The sequence below is a fragment of the Ips typographus genome, linkage group LG16, assembly GCF_016097725.1.
Source record: "Ips typographus isolate SLU linkage group LG16, UJ_Ityp_2.0, whole genome shotgun sequence".
Classification (NCBI taxonomy): Eukaryota; Metazoa; Arthropoda; class Insecta; order Coleoptera; family Curculionidae; genus Ips; species Ips typographus.
Window position 1 is genome coordinate 6801151 of NC_138437.1, and position 19310 is coordinate 6820460.

At 33.3% G+C, this 19310-nt stretch overlaps 2 protein-coding genes across 14 annotated transcripts; both read left to right on the forward strand.

The window, feature by feature from the left end:
• The first annotated feature begins 819 nt into the window (after window positions 1–819).
• Window positions 820–10857, forward strand: Tdg (Thymine DNA glycosylase). 8 transcript variants are annotated; one of them, XM_081993725.1, is made up of 8 exons: window positions 820–971; window positions 1033–1202; window positions 1278–1462; window positions 4163–4453; window positions 4637–4787; window positions 4843–4983; window positions 5049–5270; window positions 5628–10857. In XM_081993725.1, exons 3-8 carry the CDS (start codon window positions 1305–1307, stop codon window positions 7065–7067), a joined length of 2403 nt encoding a protein of 800 aa, XP_081849851.1. In that variant the 5' UTR covers window positions 820–971; window positions 1033–1202; window positions 1278–1304; the 3' UTR covers window positions 7068–10857. The 8 variants fall into 8 exon arrangements, with proteins under 8 accessions (XP_081849851.1, XP_081849850.1, XP_081849845.1 ...); XM_081993724.1 differs by having other exon boundaries at window positions 821–971; window positions 1259–1462; XM_081993719.1 differs by having other exon boundaries at window positions 821–971; window positions 1033–1462.
• A 492-nt stretch (window positions 10858–11349) lies between these two features.
• Window positions 11350–19289, forward strand: LOC145738781 (endoplasmic reticulum aminopeptidase 1-like). Of its 6 annotated transcripts, none has more exons than XM_081993826.1 (15): window positions 11350–11924; window positions 13712–13954; window positions 14083–14283; window positions 14916–15204; window positions 15258–15438; window positions 15495–15720; window positions 15774–15922; window positions 15977–16225; window positions 16281–16439; window positions 16495–16723; window positions 16781–16964; window positions 17022–17243; window positions 17295–17570; window positions 17655–17877; window positions 17938–19289. In XM_081993826.1, the coding sequence occupies exons 1-15, from the start codon at window positions 11828–11830 to the stop codon at window positions 18079–18081; spliced, it is 3072 nt and encodes a 1023-aa protein (XP_081849952.1). In that variant the 5' UTR covers window positions 11350–11827; the 3' UTR covers window positions 18082–19289. The 6 variants fall into 6 exon arrangements, with proteins under 6 accessions (XP_081849952.1, XP_081849955.1, XP_081849953.1 ...); XM_081993829.1 differs by having other exon boundaries at window positions 11351–11924; window positions 13551–13954; XM_081993827.1 differs by having other exon boundaries at window positions 11351–11924; window positions 14095–14283.
• The last annotated feature ends 21 nt before the right edge of the window (window positions 19290–19310 follow it).

The window sequence follows — 19310 nt, forward strand, 5'->3', positions numbered from 1 at the left end:
CGCGTATTTTTAAAGTCAACATTAAGTTGTGATGAATGACGTCAGAGAATGGTTTTGTTGAAGTAGTGTTGAGATTGTGTTGGAACTGTTAAGCTGGTTGGCAACATTTTTCTTGTTGACTTAAAAAACGGGATTTACATTTAAAGAACCTTTGCTGAGTATTTTATGCCTTTTCTATTTTCCTTAATCAATAAACACAACAAACAATAACAAATGCCGGAAAGGCTAATACATAACGTCAAAAAAGCTTACATTGTCATTGGTCAAAATTGACTTCCAACATGAAATCAACAAATCCATCAGCTCTGAGGCTTGGTGGAAAGTTGAGGCTATGTTGTTTTCATCACAGATTTATGTTGACTTAAAAGACAGTGACAGTTGGATCCACCATTAATTCATCAGCACTTTAAGAACACTTTTTATAAAATTGTGGTGCTTGTGTTGGCAACAATACCTAAACTGTTGACTTTAAAAATACGCGTATACTATATTTTTTTGTATAGAGTCAGTTTGATGGTTCATTGTTTGTTGTACAGAGAAGCAGCTTAGCTTAGAGTAAAATATCATGATGGTTTTAACAATAAATAGCTTTTTTAAATACTAAATAGAGTAAAAGCAACAAATCACATAGCTAAAAAAGGGAACAAAAAGTAATTTTTGACACAGAATTAATTTTTTATAACTTTGCTTGACTTATACCACTTTATTTTGCCATCATATACTACCTTGAAGCTCAAGTAATTGATAATATAAAAGAGAAGAAGAATCAGGAATCTTACTCTACTTTGCGCCCTCTGTGATAAAACAGAAAAATTGCTGTGAGAATATTTTAAATACTCTGCAGTTTTCTATTAAAACTCGTGTGTATATCAGTGTTTTTTTTTAATTTTTCCCAGCAGAAAACTAATTGCAAATTAAAAACAACGGACCGTAATGGTGTTTTTTCAATTAAAACAGTAATAAATTAATGAGTAGGTACAAGGGCGCTTATAAAATATCTTTTCATGTGAGAGGAACGGTTTTTTTTGGCAGAAAGTCAGGAAAAATGTGCAGGCAGGCAGGCGTCGCAGGAAGTAGCGACGCTGACGGAGACATCACCAATGAATTTGGGCTTCTACAAAAATACAGGCCGAGGCTGATAACATATTGATTTTTCAAAACGTTTGTTGAACCAATCACAGAGTTAGGACTATTTTTAAAGGGTGAGGTTGTCTGGTTTTTCTGAGCTAGTGCAAATTATCTAAATGTGAAGTGATAGCTGGTTTATATATTTATAGCGAGCGAAGGCTCGCTGGATTTGGCCGATGCAGGTGGCTACTCTTTTTCGTGAGTCCACCACTTTATTGGGGGAAAGTATGGAAACGGGCGGAGGTGGACCACCACCGGATACGTCGGCTCCTCCAGGGCAGCTATCCTATGACAACTACAACCACCCCATTAATTTCCAGCATAAATATAAACTGTAAGTACTTTGTTTCTATCAAGTTTGTTTCCTCATATATTTATCCTTCTAGTATCATATGTAAACAATCCCTTTTTGGTTCAGGTTCATTCTTCTGCTTTGAGGTTTTCAAGGGGTATCCAAGTACTTCAACTGTACTTTTTAAACAAATTACTAACCATTAGTTCAAATAAAACATTGGAAAAGACTTTACTTAGCTTTTTAATTGATATGTCTTATAGAAAACAGTTTCATTAATTAAGAAAAAGATGTAAGCAGAGATAAACAATCATTATTTACACATTGATCTTAGCTTTTTGGCCTCCCTCAGGAATGTCCTGGCTGTTTATGGTCATTTTACACATTTTCTAATTTAATAATTTGCTTTATTTTTTTATAATTAGAAACAGCCTTCAGAAAAACGCCTATTAAACAATAGGTTTAATGTTTAATTGGTTGTATGCTTTATTGTTGTTATTTGGGTTTTTAGAGTTTGACAGCTGTCAAAATAAATTTGACTAATGTGTCATCTTGGAATTGGTTCTTGGGTAAATTCTTGTAATTCTCATAGTTTGTCAAACACTTGCCTATGTTTTTTTAGTTCTATCATGTTATAATTCATTTGGTAGATTTTTGTTTTAAAGGTTTCATTGTGACAACTGCAGAGAAAAATTAAAAATCAGAGACTAGAATTTTACAAAAAACCTAAAATTTAAAAAATATTAACCAAAAAAGAAGAAGAGAGTCTAACTAACCTCTCTGTGGTAACGTCATTACTACTGATTTTGTGTAATAAATTTGAATTTTTACAGAAAACCAAGTTTCAGTACCATTAAAAATGTTATGTTTAAACTGTTTAATTAAGTAGTAAATTTATTTACTATTTTTTTTGTTTATTTATTGAACACCAAGTACACTATTAGTCTAATACAATTTCCAATGTGTATTTACAAATTTATGTACAAAAGGGTGAGGTCTCATTAAGAGAGACAAACTAATAAAAATAAAGTTTATTTTCACTGCTGTTTGAAAAGAAAATCTTGTTCAATAATATCCTAATTTAAACATCTCTGTATCATTTTTCATTCACAAGATATATCAATGCTTATGGGCCAACATGAAAATCCCTATTTATGTAAAGAGTAAGCCACTACTTGGAAATCCTTGACTACATTTATAAAGAGCAAATCGGATCTGTTTATTCAGCCCAATCATGTAAACTTTGGCTTAAATCCTAGCAGAAAGGCATTAGATTTATGATTAGGACTGACTAGTCAATACGGCAATTTACCATGGTCAGTCATTTGAAGGATTTAAGTTCGGAGTGTTTTTTCTTTAGAGTGCATGCCATTAAGCATTCACAGTCTAAACTTAAACCTTCAAAGAGATTTGAAATACGCTTTCGTTTTGACGCTCTATGGAGCGAGCAGAGCGAAATTGACGTCACGATGACGTAATTTAACAAAATCATAATTGCAGCAACTGACAAATTACGTCAGCGTGACGCAAATTTTGCTCTGCTCGCTCCATGGAGCGTCAAAATGAATGCGGCCAAAGAAAGGTAATAAACTTTTTTGATTCAACAGTTTACAGGGTCAATGTTATATTCAACCTTGTTTTGCATTAAAATGAACGATTTTTTGTAATAATCTGTTTTTTTCTTTTACCTTCTAATGGCTACTTTCCAAAATTAAACACTTCTATGGGCATTAAACCCTTTTGGGAGTCTTCTTTATTTCCACTTGCACTGTATCCTAGCCATTTAATTTAAATTAAATGCAAGACTAATTTGCACGTTTTGATGCTATGTTAGTTCAGATTGTTTTTACTTCATTTAACTAATTAGAACAGACGTGCTACAAAGCAAAAAAGCCGCTCATTTTTTTAAAAAGTATAGATTGAGTAAATTAGCCCTGACCTCTGTGAAATGCCCTTTGTTATTTGCTTAAAACTTGACCTATTTCTTTCTATATCTATTATTTGCTGCCTTTTTAACACATTTCTATTTTCTACAAAAATTCTAGTAATAATCCCAACTGTTTCTATAATAACACCACTATTCACTCACCCAGTTTTAGAGGTGTATACTTTATTACTATCTGTAATTACATATCAAATTGCCTTTTACTTGATATACTATTTTAAACAATGAAATATGTTGTTATTAGAACATTAATAACTTTTTTTATGTTTTTTTGGTCAGTTGACTTTTAACCCCTACTAGTAGGCAGAGTGAAAAAGTGTGATTTACCATATAATAGTAGGTAATATAATTTTTTTTGATGTGTTGTTGACTCTATTGATAGAACTAACATCAGTACTTGTGTACTCAGTTTTATGAATTTTTTATCATTGGAACGCCCCCAAATACTCACTCACCTTAGTTATTACCTGATTGAGCTAACCATTAATTTGCTTTTCACATTACTAGCAAGTAGGTGGTGTTAGTCTGGGTCAGCAGTTGTTAAAAATGAAGGGTATTTTATGTATTGTAAGAGAAATTGATACAGCTGTGAGTATTTCTTTAAACATGGTAAATTTCTTAAAGTTACTTTTCACAACTGAAAATAATATAACGTGGTTAACACGATATTGAAGATCCTTAAAAACTTCCAGTCTGTTTCCCTTTAGCGGACTTTGTAGTTCACACCGTCTTCGGTATAGTAATAGTGAACGTGGTATTTGGGACACCGAGTGTACCAAACCAATATTTGATTTTAGTAATATGAAATTGGAAGCTCATGACGATGGGTACGAGACTAGCGCAGATATGTTAATGAATCCTGCCAACGTCAACCATAATCATGAAGTGAAACGAGAAAAAATGGAAGACCCCTATAGTTTCATCGACGACGATCCAATTCCAATGCTTCCGTCTGTGCAGGGACCGCCGCACATGATGCATCCCATGCCTCCTTTGAATAATCAAATGATACCAGGCCCCAAAAAACGTGGCCGAAAAAAGAAGATTAAGCCTGAGTATGTCAACTTTGTCCATATTTGCCTTGAGAAGTGCGTTCATACTTGAAACACTTTTTTGGTTTTTTGTTGAAATATTTGTAGTGTGTTGAGTGGTCTTTTGACAAATTTTATTTTTAATACTTATAAAGGAAAATGTTCAAAGAAAAGGGGTTTGAGTATTCTTTTTCTGCAAGTGAAATAAATCTAACATGGAACATTTTTGTCACCTTTTAGACCTGGGGATTTTGCTCAAGAATTAAACGGAGGAATTTTAAGGCCTATTAAGGAACGCAAAAAGCATGACAGATTTAATGGAATGCCGGAAGAAGAGGTTTCTAAAAGAACGTTGCCAGATCACCTCTCTGAAAATTTAGATATCATTATTGTAAGCAACTGACTGTACTAAAATCTTTCACGTTAATTTTGATATTTTGCTGTAGATTGGAATTAATCCTGGACTGTTTGCTGCATACAAAGGGCATCACTACGCAGGACCTGGTAACCATTTTTGGAAGTGCTTGTATTTATCTGGGCTAACCCCACAACAAATGTCGGCTGATGAAGATTACAAGTTACTGCAGGTCGGTACATATAATAGTACTATAACCATAAGTAATTTGTATTTTTATAATATGTGAATTTTTAGGTCGGTATCGGCTTTACGAACATGGTCCAGAGGGCAACAAAGGGCAGTGCAGATTTAACTCGTAAAGAAATTAAGGAAGGTAGCCAAATATTGTTAGACAAATTAAGGAAATTTAGGCCTAAAATCGCAGTTTTCAACGGCAAGTTGATTTATGAAGTATTTTCTGGAAAGAAAGACTTTAAATTTGGCAGGCAACCGGATTTAGTTGAAGGCACTAATACGGTGAGTATTACTTTAAATGTATCGTTGTTTACTATGAGAAGTGTTTAGTAATTTTGCGGCGGTCATTATTACGATCATTTATTTTCCGGCCACAAATCAATGAATGTTTTATATGTGTAGGAAATAAATGATCGTTCTCAGATTAGAGGGTGATTGAACCTTTGATTAGTCTTAGTATGACAAGTTATTATTTTTCACAGTAGTATTCTAGTATTTTTTTTGTAATTGCAGTGTTACTACGTTTAGATGAAACTGGTTGCAACAATGGTTTTTTGTTAAACAACCTGAAAATGCAATTTTTTAATTCTACCACTTATAAATTTCCTAATAAACTAAGTGTTTTTGTTTATCTTTCAGCATATGTGGGTGATGCCATCGTCGAGTGCAAGATGTGCACAGCTTCCGCGAGCAGCAGATAAAGTCCCATTTTATGCAGCCCTGAAAAAATTTCGAGATTATTTGAATGGATTAATTCCGGAAATTGATGAGAACGAAATGGTTTTTAGCGAACCTAAGGTGAAATCTTGTTATGAAGCCGAACCTAAAGCGGATTTATATCCAGAACTCACTGATATTAGCAACGCTGTGATTAAAACGGAAGATGGAACGATAATTCCGTGCAAAAAGAAAAGAGGCCGGCCAAAGAAAATTAAAATCGAAGGTGAAGAACCGCCGCCTAAACCTGTAGTAAGAAAACCCCCACCACCCAGTAGCAATAATTGCGGAGATTTTCCAAAGAAAAAGAGAGGCCGGCCTAAAAAAGTAAAGATGGATAGTACAGAAATAAACCGGATGGAAAATAACGCACAGGCTAATATGGCGGCTCAATGTTTTTCAAATCCATCACCAATTCAATCGCCAAATAATTTTTATCCAATGGGACCGGCAATGACCCCTCCCACTAGTACAGGTAATATGTATAATCAGCCCCAAGCCGCGGTATATAATCAATCGCCGAGACCACCATACAGTCAGTCACCTAGACCACCCTATAGTCAATCTCCCAGACCTACATACAGCCAAAGTCCCAGACCAGCATATAGTCAGTCTCCCAGACAGCAGTACAATCAGTCACCAAGGCCACAATATAGTAATTCTCCTCGACCCCCATATTCTCCTAGACCTCACTCTCAACCGTTTACTCATTCAGATCTCAGTTCAGAAATTAGCGCAGCCATTAGTTCTGAACAATTAGGTTCTCCGGGTTCCCCTATCGGTCCTCCAGATTTTGAACCTCCCACAACTATGGCAGAAGACGCTGAGTGTCGGTTAAGTCCAGCCCCTTCTACGAATAGCGAGAATCATCATTATCACATGAGCCCTGCCGCCTCGGCTAACGGCGAACAACCTCACTCATACCATTATCAACCATATAGTATGGAACCACCATCTCAAGAACCACCCACTCAGTATCCAAATACCCAGCAAAAACATCAGGACATCGCTTCAAAAAGTTTATCGGGTCTCGAGTCATTAGTAGACCAAATTCCGAGTATTACCGATGGTGAGGCTCCTATAACTGAAACTACCGATCAGTATTCAAATAATTACTCAGTCTCTTCGGCCAGAGCTAGCCCAGTTTCTTACAATTATCCTTCGTCCGGTTACCCTCTGTACCCAACTCCCACATGGAGTGGGCCTTACGAACCGATGCCCTTGAGTTACCCTCAAATACCATACCCTCAAAGCTACACACCGGGAATTCACGTACCCAATCCCAACTATCCCTACTACAGTTATCCTCAACCAACTCCTCCTCATCCTCCTGGCTATCCACCCTACCTGGGAGGGTTTTGATCGGTTTTCGTCGCTGTGTTTTAATGTTGTGTACCTGTAAGATATGTTCGGCTAGTACCTAGCAAGTCTGTCCGCTTCAGTACATGGTATGGGAAATTTTCAGATCGTCCGGGAAAACTATTTACTAAACCTATATCAGTTTTATTGCAGCTTGAATTAGACAATTTAATTTACATGAGGTAAGTGGCCTTAGATCTCTAATTTTATTTTTTATTGTTAGTTAGTTTTTTGTGTTATTAAGTAAATACAATTATTATGATCAGGTTTTTTGGTAAAAAGAGAACTTTTTTTGAATAAATGCTACAAATTATACTGTTACCATAAAGTGTAAACTCAATTATTTTTTTTCAATTTTCGAAGTAATTCATGCAAAGGTTTATCATTAGGATATTCAGTTAGATTTTCTTGAACCACAAGTTCTTTAACATCTTCGTTTTCTTTAGTATTTCTAGTAAAAGAGAGATATGGCCCCTACTTTAACAGTCTTGTAAATAAAATGTTCTTTTTTATTGGAGAACAATTTTGGTTAATTTGGCGTTGTCAGACTTGATAAACTTAAGGCTCAAATTATTACAGGAATTACTTAAATGGTAAGTATGAAAAAAACAACTAGTTTGAAATAAGACAAAATAAAGGCTTAGTAAATAACTTTCCAAGGAATCAATTAAATGTTAATTAGTTTTGTAATTTTGAGTTAAGTTCCCATATTAAACGTTGGTCGCTTGCATTTTGAAACCAGAGACTTGCACAGGGTAAATGGTGATATTTTTTTGTCGTAAGTATTTTCTCTAACTTTGAATGTTAGTTATGCCAAGGGTTTGTGTGTTAATAGTCACTATCGGATTTTATGGTCGTGTGTCATTCGCGCGTCAGCCCTGGACTTTTGACATAATTCCTTCTCTTCCATATTTGTTTACTCCTTTTTTTTACAGCTGGAATATAGAGTTTTTGTATATAAGTGTAATGTTTAGGTAATTTATGAGCTGTCCGTGTAGTTACATACCATCACCAGTTATTGCGTATTGAAAACCAAGTAATTTGAACTCATTTGTATGGTTGATTTTAAAAAAAATTTTACATTAGTTCTATTCTTTTGCACCGTTGATTGCCATGTAAATGATTATTGTTCCCTGATACGAATGCAATATTCATAGCTTTAAACAACACAGTTTATGTGTTTGGTTTTTTTTGTTAAATAGCCCGCAAGTCATAGGTAATTATTTGTTTCGCACTTAAATCTAGTCAGTAAACTAGTCTTATCAACTTAGAAGAACGAAATTATTTCTATGTCTTTTTTTGTATATATTATTATTATATTATATATATATATTGCAATATTAAATCATTTGTATATTACGTAAATTGATGTGAGTAGATTTAGGAATTTAATGACTCAATTTACTTTTTCTTTTTAAGGCGTTATGCCTATAAGTTGTCACTTTATCTCAGAAAGCTATCTGATCTGGATTTAGTGATACTGGCAGTGTTTGTCCGCCAATATTTGTATTAAACATGATATTATTTTATTGTTTTAACCAGATTGCGTATTGAATTTTTAATATTTATTTCAAAACAACAGCTGACGTTATATTGCCATAAGTTTAACGATCTGGTTTAAAGCAAATTTAAAACACAGTATTAGTTCTAAAATATAATTTCAAATGTAATTGTTATAAAGGTTTTTAATTTTATTGTTTTGAAATCAGAATCGAAATTACGTAATTTAATAATTGAAATGTTATATGAGTGTTAAGTTAAAGTTTTTTTGTTTTTGATTGTTTTGTTAAGTTTTCTTCTTTTAATTCCATAGTTGTTTTCACAATTTTGCAATCGTTTATGAGACAATTTAGAAAGTACCTGTTATAGACTGTATTTTTGAAGTTTTTCTTTAAGTGAGAATTTGCTATAAACCAAATCAATGAACCAGAATTAGTTACTTTCGAAGTCAGTTTTTGATTTGGTTGCTTTCTATAGGAAAATTATTATGCCAATATTTATTATTTTTATGGCATATTGCATTTGTCGTTGTAGGCACGAATGAATGTCTTGAATATGAATCATAAGTTTTTATATTGTGTTATGATTTACAAACAATTTGAAAAGCAGCAGTTCTTAATTATTCGCCATACATCACGTTTATTGTTCATATTGGTGGGCGATTATATTGCGCTGCAACTCGACAATTATTAATTTGATCGTGTTAAGTCCAGGGCTTTGTGATTCCCCCATCATTCATTAGCCGTATGTCTAATTAATGTCACAATTCAAAATAAAACTTTGAAGCTCTGTTTATCTGTTCTCCTATTAGAATCTTCTCTACGTGTATCCTTACATATCTCTGTATTACGACCTTTTAAATGTCCAGCAATGAGACGCAAGAGAGACGGAAATAGTGAACTGACCAAATACTCAATGCTTAGTGTTCAGGTGATAAAACATTGATGTAAGTTAAGGTTAACATTACCAATTTTTGTGTAGGATAAAATGTTTTAAGAAACCCCTCTATAATACAAATACGTACTTGCATAGTTAGTAGTTACTGGAATATTTGGGTAAGGCCCTTTGTGACTGATGTGTGTATATTCTGTTCTTATATTTGCTTATGCATAATGATTATTCACAAGTCACTACTATTTAAAATAGTTGATAATAAATGTTATAGATTTAGACAATATGTTCAATGCTGAACTGAATTATTAAGGATAATTTCACTTATCAACGAGTTTTATGCGGTACAAAACGTTTATTTTCTAATTTTTTATTAAATAATAATGGTCAAGCGAACATTATTTTAATACAATTTCATTCATTAAGTGATTTGAAATTATTCAGGACAATTATATTCATGCTTTAAGTGTGATGGTTTCTAAATTGCGTAAGTGTTTTTCGTATAAGTGTATAAATTGTAAAAATAATTTTTAAGAATACTCCTAGTATTCTTTTGAAAAAAAATAGAAAAAATTTTGATACAGGGTTGTAGAGTTCAAAATGTAGCTATACTATCGCGGTGCGCATATATATATAGTGTAAAAAATGTGCACCCATTTGTGTATCTTGCTCTAACATAATCCCATTTATTACCTGAACACTCGGTATCTAAATAAATATGTGTGAATATTGAAAGGAGGAGACATGCGAACCAACTTTTTAACGAAATTGTAGAGTTTAGGCTAGTTAGTGTGAAGTTACACTTCCTTTCGGCTAATAATTGTTAAGGATATTAAAGACTTCCCTAACAATTTTTGAAATTTCGATAACAAAATAAAAAAAAAACTAAGTGACCTAAATTACATATATGGTAAAACAAGTGTACGTAAATAAATTTAAGCTTAATAACGTTTTCTAATAAGTTAAGGTAAGATTAATATACATACACTATTTCCCTCTCTTTGTTAAGTTACCTACTATATAACAACAAAGGTTATGTTTTTTATGGTCAGAATACATAAAAGTGAAAAATTAATGAACGAAGTAATCAAAACGAACATGATTGTGACGTTATTGCCTAAAATAATGCTATTCTGACAGCTAAAAAGCGTTTCCTGTCAAGTAGCAAGTGCTAATAAATGGATTTTGTAATTGCATCAACCGATGTTTAGTTAAAGTGGTTTTGATTGTTTATTGTGTTACACTCGATAGTTAATTGTTTTATCTAATAATTGTTATTCATGAGTAAGAATTCCACTGTTTCGTTATTTTTAAAAAAAAACTTTTTCAATATTCGTTTTTTATACTTTAAAACTGCATTAAGGATTAAGGACAAAAAATAAATTATGTTTAATTCCATAAATAGTTTTTATATAACACACAAGTCAGTGTCAGTGAAAACTTTATCCTATTCCTTTGTTTCTGATTTATTTAAATTAATACAAAACAATATGATAATTTTAATTTCAACTTCATTCAAGTGGAGCATATTTTGATTGCTCTGACTATTTTACTACAAGACCACAACAATGAGGGAATGAAGGCCGTATGGCAGAGTATTGATGTTTTTTCGCATTAATGGTTTTTTTGAACTTAGAGCTAGATGGCGTCTCTAGAAGAGTCGATAAAATGCACTTTTTATTGCAAAAATTTATCGGGATGTGTATTTAATTGCAACAGCCAACAGGCTTCTTGACTTCTTCAATGACTAATAAAATCTACACAATATACAAGCTTGTCCAATAATTGATTACAATAAATTGCAAACACTTTTTGAATATTGTGCAATAAAAGAGATAGAGAATAAGCGACATGCGCACCGTATCACTTAATCAATAATGTATCACGTGGGAAAGCTGTATATACAGATCTGCAAATGAAAATTATGGGGTGCTGCCAAGCCCTTCCAGAGACAGAGAATGAAAGTAAGGGTAGACTGCTTGTCGACTAAATAGAAAATCAATATGTTACAATGCTTAACCTTTGGGTCCAAGGGCAGTTTTTAAAGTGCATGAGTAATGTTGATCACTAAAAGTGTGAATTACAAGTTGTCGTCCGTTAATTCAAATTAGTGTTTGGCGCTCATATTGTGCGTAAAATATTCGGATGTATTTGCTCAGTGGTCTTGTGCTCAAGTGTCTTTCAAATATTATCAACAGGTAGAGCCTAAGCATGTCTTCATTTTGTCAACTAGTAGTTTCACCGTAGTCTCATAACAATAATGGCGCCAGAAAAAGAGCGACATTTATATAGTTATTAGATTAAAAGTATTTCTAATAATAGTTGCTGTAGTAGTCTATGGTTTCGTAAATCATCCATCAGCATCTTGAAACATGTTGCCGAATACAGGCCCGTCACCTAGAGACATCATTCGACTCGAACCATTGGGAAAATTCAAACAAACTCAAAATGGCAATGTTCGATCTCAAGGTGGGTCACTTTATAGTTTCATAGAATCATAGATTAGTTTTAGCTATTGTAGTAGGTACTACTCATCTATGTAGTATCTTTAATAACACATATACAGGGTGTTTTATAAATATGTTATCATTGTTTGACTTCAGTACAAGATTAGAGAATATAGTAAATAAACATACACATGCATGCACAAGTCAATTCAAAACTACAAAGGCTACTATGTATGTTAATATCAATTTTATTTAGTGTTTTGCTTGAACAAACCACTTAATTTTACTTAAGGTTTTCAAATATTAAACTTATTCTATTCTCTGCAAGAAATAAAGTCGCCACGCCCACTTTTTACGAAATGTTACAAAAATCTGACATGAAAAGAAACAAAGTCAATAAATGTACTTACAATACATATTCCCTTTTAAATACCATTATTTATAGATGTGATATATCATTTAATGGTTTCCGTTATATTTAAATGTATTTTTATAATATTATCTTGGTTATTGCACTTCTTATAGCATGAAGATATTTGAACTTAGTATGAGGTTTCAAAACGTAGCATTCATACCATACAATTTTCTTCTTTTTGTCAACTATCTGCTTTTTGTACAGGATTGTTCCGTATATTTTTTAGACTGCTTATGGTGACTTTATTTTTACAGGTAAAACTATTATATATTTTTGAAATCAAAAATTCATCAACTTATTAGTTTTTTTTTTCATCTTTGCCCTGGTCTATATTTTATTCAATAACATTATTTGGTAAAAAAGTCGCTACAAGCTGTCTAAATATACAAACCAACCTTGTACATTTTTTAGTATAGAAAGTAGATCTTTAACCGTGTACTAAAATCCTAATTAACAGTATAGTTTGTTATTATTTACGGTAAAGTTGGCCTCTATATTTGTGTCAAAAAGTAATGCCAAGTTTGAAATCGATATTATATTAAAGTTTGGATACATCAATACCGTAATGCAATCCACTTAACAATGTAAACTGCGGTTTATTCTACGTTAACTAAAAGGGATGCTTGTCTCAGATATTCCCGATTGCTCAAAATCAACCCTTAGAAGGGGGTGAAACCCCTCGCTGACTCTTCAAAGAAGTGGGGGTGAAATTGACATCGTTAGTATAGTAATTTTTTTTCTGGAAAAGCAAAAAGTTTTTTTGTTTACTTTCGTTTAAATAGTCGTTAATTGATCTTATCAATAATAAAGGGAGTGGAGCAATTTTTTCTGGTAATTATTCATGAGCGTGACTTAAAGGGTGGGAAAAAACTTCAAAGTAGGTTACGCTCTTGAACGTACGAGTTATAATTATTATGCTAACTTTTTAAGCTGTTGGTTGGGGAAGTTAAAGGAAAGTTTCCACCTTTCTTCTTTGATAAACATTAAATTTCATTTGAACCGGAAAATGGGCGTGCGCATTTCATCTGAAAGGGCGCAGGATCCCCTCGCAGCGCCGAAAAAGGCTACAGTTTCACAGTCGAACCCTTCAGAATATAAGATCAAAACGTCCCTAAAATAGTGACACAACTATACGTATAGTACAACAGAAAATATCAAAATTAAGTGGTCCTTTTGACCAAAAAATAGTGGCTCATAATTATAATGTAGAATCAATATTTTTCAACCCCAAAGTGAAGGCTTCCTTAACTACACGCGTAAAGTAAACTTCCAATTGAGTGTCCACAACCACCATTATAGAATAATATAGAAGGACGTCGAAACATTCTAGTTTCGAATCGGGAGCACAGGAGTGATGAGCGATCAGGATGTTGACGATGTTGCGTTTCTTACAGGTACAAATCACGCTCAAATCATCAATCCCATCTGCCAGACATCTCCTCTTTTAAATAATCCTCGTGACACAGGTGGTGTTGCAGGAAATGAAAGCCCTACAGTCCAACCCCAAAAAAAGACACTTTACGAAAATAATGGAGTGGCCACATGCAGTCATAATAGAGCCCTCTGCATTGCTACTATTGTTTTTGCACTTTTGTTTACTGTGGCTGTCATCATTGCCTTTACTGGACCTCAAAGTGGTAAGTAATTTTTGTCTTCCATTTAGCATGCCTAAGATTAAATCAAATTAAACATAGTTAAGCAAAATTGTTAGCTTTAATCCCACTTTGAAACTACAACCTAGGTACTGATATATTACGGTAAAAAGGACTGTTTACAGACTGCACTTGCGCTGGAGAGAAACCTCCAAATTTCGTGGATGAAGAATACAACCTAACGAGGACTTACATTCCCAGGGCAACCAATGGTCAAATCTTCCCTTGGAACAACGTTCGTCTTCCTACCACCTTGAGACCTTCTAGATACAATCTAACGATCCACCCAAATATTACTACTTTAGAAGTTCGGGGTTAGTAATTGTCTTATTAACGCATGATCCGTAGCAGCTAGTAACTCCCCTTAAACGCATGCGATGTTTTAGGGACGGTCATGTTGGCTTTAGCATGGTATCTGCGTCTACTTTTTAGAATTTTTTATATTCTGAATGAATGAAAAGTCCTTTTCTAGTAAAACAACATGCATTTTGCAGTCAAAAATCATTGACATTGACAACATTTTAATACAAGCCGTTTAATTATACGTTGTGCTACTTATCACAGCCAAAACGCAAAACATTTTTTTAGGTCATCTATATTTATCTCACATAAAAAATCAAGTGGATTCAAATTTAAAAATACATTTATTTATTTTTATTTGCCTACCGCGTTGTAAAAAAAACTTGTTTTGATCTATTTTAATGCTTCCTTGCAGGAGGGGTTTTAGCAGAAGTTTAGAAAGTAAATAATTACAAATTGTAATATATCTAAATGTTATCAAAATATGTATGCAACCCTCTTATAAAATAACAATGCACCTTTTTTGATGAATTTGGGTATTTACACCCTGTATAATTTAATAACAATTCTATTAGTAATTATATATTTACTTTGTTTGTAACTGTGGACTAATCTTATTCTGATTATGAATACATCTTCGTTTCAGGACAAATATCCATTGAATTCCATTGCGACAAAGAAACTAATTTTATCGTCCTCCACGGTCATAACTTGACCATCCTAGATAAGATGATTCACGATAAGAGAGGACACAACTTGACTATCGTGCGAATGTTAGAGTACGTGAGAGGTCAGCAATTGTACATAGAAATCAAGGAGAAATTTAAGAAAAAACATAATTATACCTTAAACGTCCGATTTAATACTAGACTGAATAAAGAGGCGCAAGAGGGGTTTTATTTGACCAGTTATGCTAGTGCGGATGGGGAGAAAAGGTAACTGTGCTAAATTGAAAAGCATTTTGTTTAACTGAGTTCTTTTGTCGTAGATACTTAGCAGCGACACATTTTGAACCCACTCACGCAAGATCTGCATTTCCGTGCTTTGATGAACCCCAATTTAAGGCAAAATTCAGATTGACCATTTTTAGAGACAGATTTCATATAGCACTTTTTAATACCCCTGTAGTCAATACTGAAGATTTGGGTTTTTACATGGGAATGGGATTGGTAAGTTTGGGATTTTTTTAGTTAAATTTTCTTTGAATTAAAAACCTTTTTTTCAGCTAAGAGACGATTTTCAAGAAACTCCAGAAATCAGTACATACTTAGTAGCTTTCGTGGTTTGTCATTATTCAAACTTGAGTAACCGTACTGAAAGAGGAACATCAGTATCTGTCTATACTGCTCCGCAGTTTACTGACAAGGCTAAATTCGTTTTGGATACTGCCATATACACTTTGGACCATTTCGAGGACTTTTTTGGAATACCATATCCTTTACCTAAATTAGGCAAGTTCCCATTAATATCATTAAAGAATAGCTAAATTTTATAAATCACACAGATTTAGTATCCATCCCAGAATTATCATATGAAGCTATGGAAAATTGGGGTTTGATCATCTATCGTGAAACGACCACAAATCACAGCCCCACGAGTAATTCAGTCGATCAATGGTTAACTTCAACCGTTACTCACGAAATAATTCATCAGGTAGCTGTTTTATGTAGTAGCCAAAGATAACGATCGAATTTTAGAACGTTTTAGTGGTTTGGAAATCTAGTTACGATGAAATGGTGGACTGACCTTTGGCTCTACGAAGGATTCACTACGTATTTACAGTACTTAGGAGTAGATCATTACAATCCAAAATGGAAAATCATGGATCAATTGATTATAGACAAAACACAACCAGCCATGGCATTGGATGCTTTAGTCAGTAGTCATCCCATCAATATCGCTGTACACGATCCTTATGATATTTCTTCTATTTTTGATACTATCTCTTACAGCAAAGTACGTAATTTGACTATATCAACGTATAAAGTGGAAGTAACGAATATCTTTGCAGGCGACAGCCATTATACGCATGATATGTAATTTTTTACAAGAAGACACTTTACAAAATGGCCTTAGCGAATATCTCTATACATATAAGTACAGGACGGCAGAAACGAAAGACTTGTGGCACACATTTAGCAAAAATAGTAATCAGACTGTTGATTTAAAAGTAAGTATTGCAATTAATTTACGAGATATTTTCTACCAAGAAGGTAACAATTTAGACTATAATGGAAACGTGGACGCATCAAGCTGGATTCCCATTAATAACATTGACAAAGGAAGGAAATGAAATTGTCGCTACTCAGAAACGTTTTCTTCTATCTGTAAAAGGCAGCAATGAGAGCACTTTATCACATTCCAAACACAATAACAAATGGTACGTCCCACTAACTTTTGTTACAAACAGTGACAGTGGAGTGATTAATAACGTCTGGTTAAATTTAACTGAGAGTAAGTTGTCTAAACTTTTCATGTATATGAACTAAAATGGTAATTTGCATAAAACAGCACGATTTGATATTGATCCAAATATAACGTGGATCAAAGCTAACGTTAACCAATCAGGATTCTACAGGGTAATGTATGAAGAACACATGTGGTATTCTTTAATAGAACTTTTAAAAAAGAACCACACCATAATAAGTGCAGCTGATCGAGCTAATCTTATTGATGACGCCTTTACCCTCTGCAGGTATTTTCCAAACATATTTCTTGTTTACGAACGTTGACTGACGGAGAGACTTTTTAGAGCTGGAATTTTGAATGCAACTATACCATTAGAGCTCTCAACCTATCTGGTAAAAGAGCAAGATTATGTTCCATGGGCTACGGCTATAGAACATTTCCAAAATTGGGCTCGAACCATGTCAGAATCTCTTCCATATAAATTGTTTTTAAATTACATGAGGAGTTTATTACGGCCCATTGCCAAACTTGTTGGATGGAAACCTCCAAAAGATTATGTTAAACAGTAAGTTACCACTAATGAAGCATCCATCATAAACTCTTAAACGCTTTACAGGCTATTACGGTCAAAGGTGCTGTCTTCAGCAATATTATGCGAACTTAACGAAACTGTCGCGGAAGCAAAGTCAATATTTCAAAAATGGATGTTACATAATGAAACTATCGATTCTACGATAAAGGAAGTTGTCTATACAGCTGGGATTAAGTTTGGTGGAATGCAAGAATGGCAGTTTTGTTGGAATGCGTACAATAATACTCATGATATAAATGAACGACAGTTGCTTCTGAAAGCCCTTGGCCAACCTAGAGGAGATCCTTGGCTCTTACAAAGGTATGATTTTATGTTTTGGAAGTGTTTGACCAACTTGTCATCATCTTTTATAGTTAAGCCACTATTTTATTTTTTCTATTTCAGATATCTTTTAGAGACTCTCGATAAAACTACCATAAGACCTGAAGACGTCCACATAGTACTGGCAGTGGTCGCAGCTAATCCTGAAGGAAAACTATTGGCTTGGAGACATTTAAAAGCTTACTGGCCAACAATGTACACTTTATTCGGAAATTCCACCTCAATGATGGGTGGGATCATATCAGCAGTCACAACATATTTATCCACTCCTTATGATTATTATGAGGTTAGTATAATATATAATTTCCATAAAAGTTTTAAACTAAGATTGCAAATGGTCTTATAGGTGACAACGTATTTTAATGGAATGAATGTCCAATCGGCTTCACGCGCTTTGGAGCAAAGCCTGGAGATTATTCAGTTAAATATCAATTGGTTGAATGGAAATAAAAAGGATATTTACGATTGGTTACGTAAATTTGCTAAGTAACTGCTTAGTGTATAGGTTTAACTTAGTTAGTTTAGTTAGTTAATAATTAAACCGTTTGGACTGATGATATTCTTCCCCAATGTTATTTTGACTTCCCAAATTTAATTACGAAAGTACCTGTTTAAGTTGGAGCTAGTATTTAGATCAAGGAGTTTAAAAATTTATTTTCTTCCACGTAGTAACGCACAAATGATAACTAATAGCCTTTGATTCGGGTTGATATAAGTTGTATATCATCCCAAAAAAAATACTAACTTTCAAAATAAGCAAAACAGTGAGAATGTTGATCAGTTGATTAGATTTAGTTCCCAAACATATTAAGTCAAATATTGGGTAGATGGTGTTTCACTTTATTTTTTAGAATGTTGATGAGAGATATTCACATAGAATATAGTATTAAGAAACCAATAAGCTATCTGGACTAGGACATTAACGACTGGACTAGGACGAAGAAATAGCATTCACTACACATTTAGAATAGTTCAAATCGTGTCTTTAATATTTTTGTAGTATTGCCTAAACAATCAAAAAGGTAATTCGTTAACGTTCTTTTACCAGGATAGTATTTTTCTATTTTTATAACTGTATAAAAGACTATAGATGTGTGTGCAACTTAAAAATTATGCGCTGTCAGGTGATGTTTTGCCCTCAAGAAGGCCTATATCAAAATAAATATGATTTAAGGTACATTTCAATTTTTAAATCTCATCACCTGTAAGCGACCGACGATTTATCAGTATTTATATGAAATGCAATATTATTTTTATAACTAGGTAAATTTGACATATATTGCCTTCTAGAAGAGTACATTTTTTTAACTAAATCCTCTCTTTTACAAGACTACAGGACATGTTTATTTAATATCGAGTTTCTGACCAGGTGCTTTTAATGTCATATAATGATAGAATTTGTTTTAAACCTGAATATTATAATACATGCTTCCTATGTGGTTAATTTGCCGTTATGATATATAATAATTAACAGTGCTCAAAATAAATGGAAACATATAACAAAGCCTATATATTTCACGCAAAATATGTTTCAAGCCTGTAATACTACTATAACAAAAATATATGCTCCAGTTCAATTTCTATACTATATATTTACTTAAAACAACTTACATCATAAACTAGTTATTATTTACCGTTCTTATAAAGTGTTACAAGATATTTTAAAGACAAAAATATATTTTCCAGTTCCTACTAGCACTACAGCGTATTTATTTATGT

Bases quoted from the DNA above. Each gene is read 5' to 3' on its own strand.
- Tdg (XM_081993725.1), top strand. From the start codon at position 1,305: ATGCAGGTGGCTACTCTTTTTCGTGAGTCCACCACTTTATTGGGGGAA. The intron at 4,454-4,636 runs GTGCGTTCATAC...GTCACCTTTTAG, and splicing joins GTCCATATTTGCCTTGAGAA to ACCTGGGGATTTTGCTCAAG. The intron at 4,788-4,842 runs GTAAGCAACTGA...ATTTTGCTGTAG, and splicing joins AAAATTTAGATATCATTATT to ATTGGAATTAATCCTGGACT.
- LOC145738781 (XM_081993826.1), top strand. From the start codon at position 11,828: ATGTTGCCGAATACAGGCCCGTCACCTAGAGACATCATTCGACTCGAA. The intron at 15,439-15,494 runs GTAAGTTTGGGA...CCTTTTTTTCAG, and splicing joins TTTACATGGGAATGGGATTG to CTAAGAGACGATTTTCAAGA. The intron at 17,244-17,294 runs GTAAGTTACCAC...AACGCTTTACAG, and splicing joins CCAAAAGATTATGTTAAACA to GCTATTACGGTCAAAGGTGC.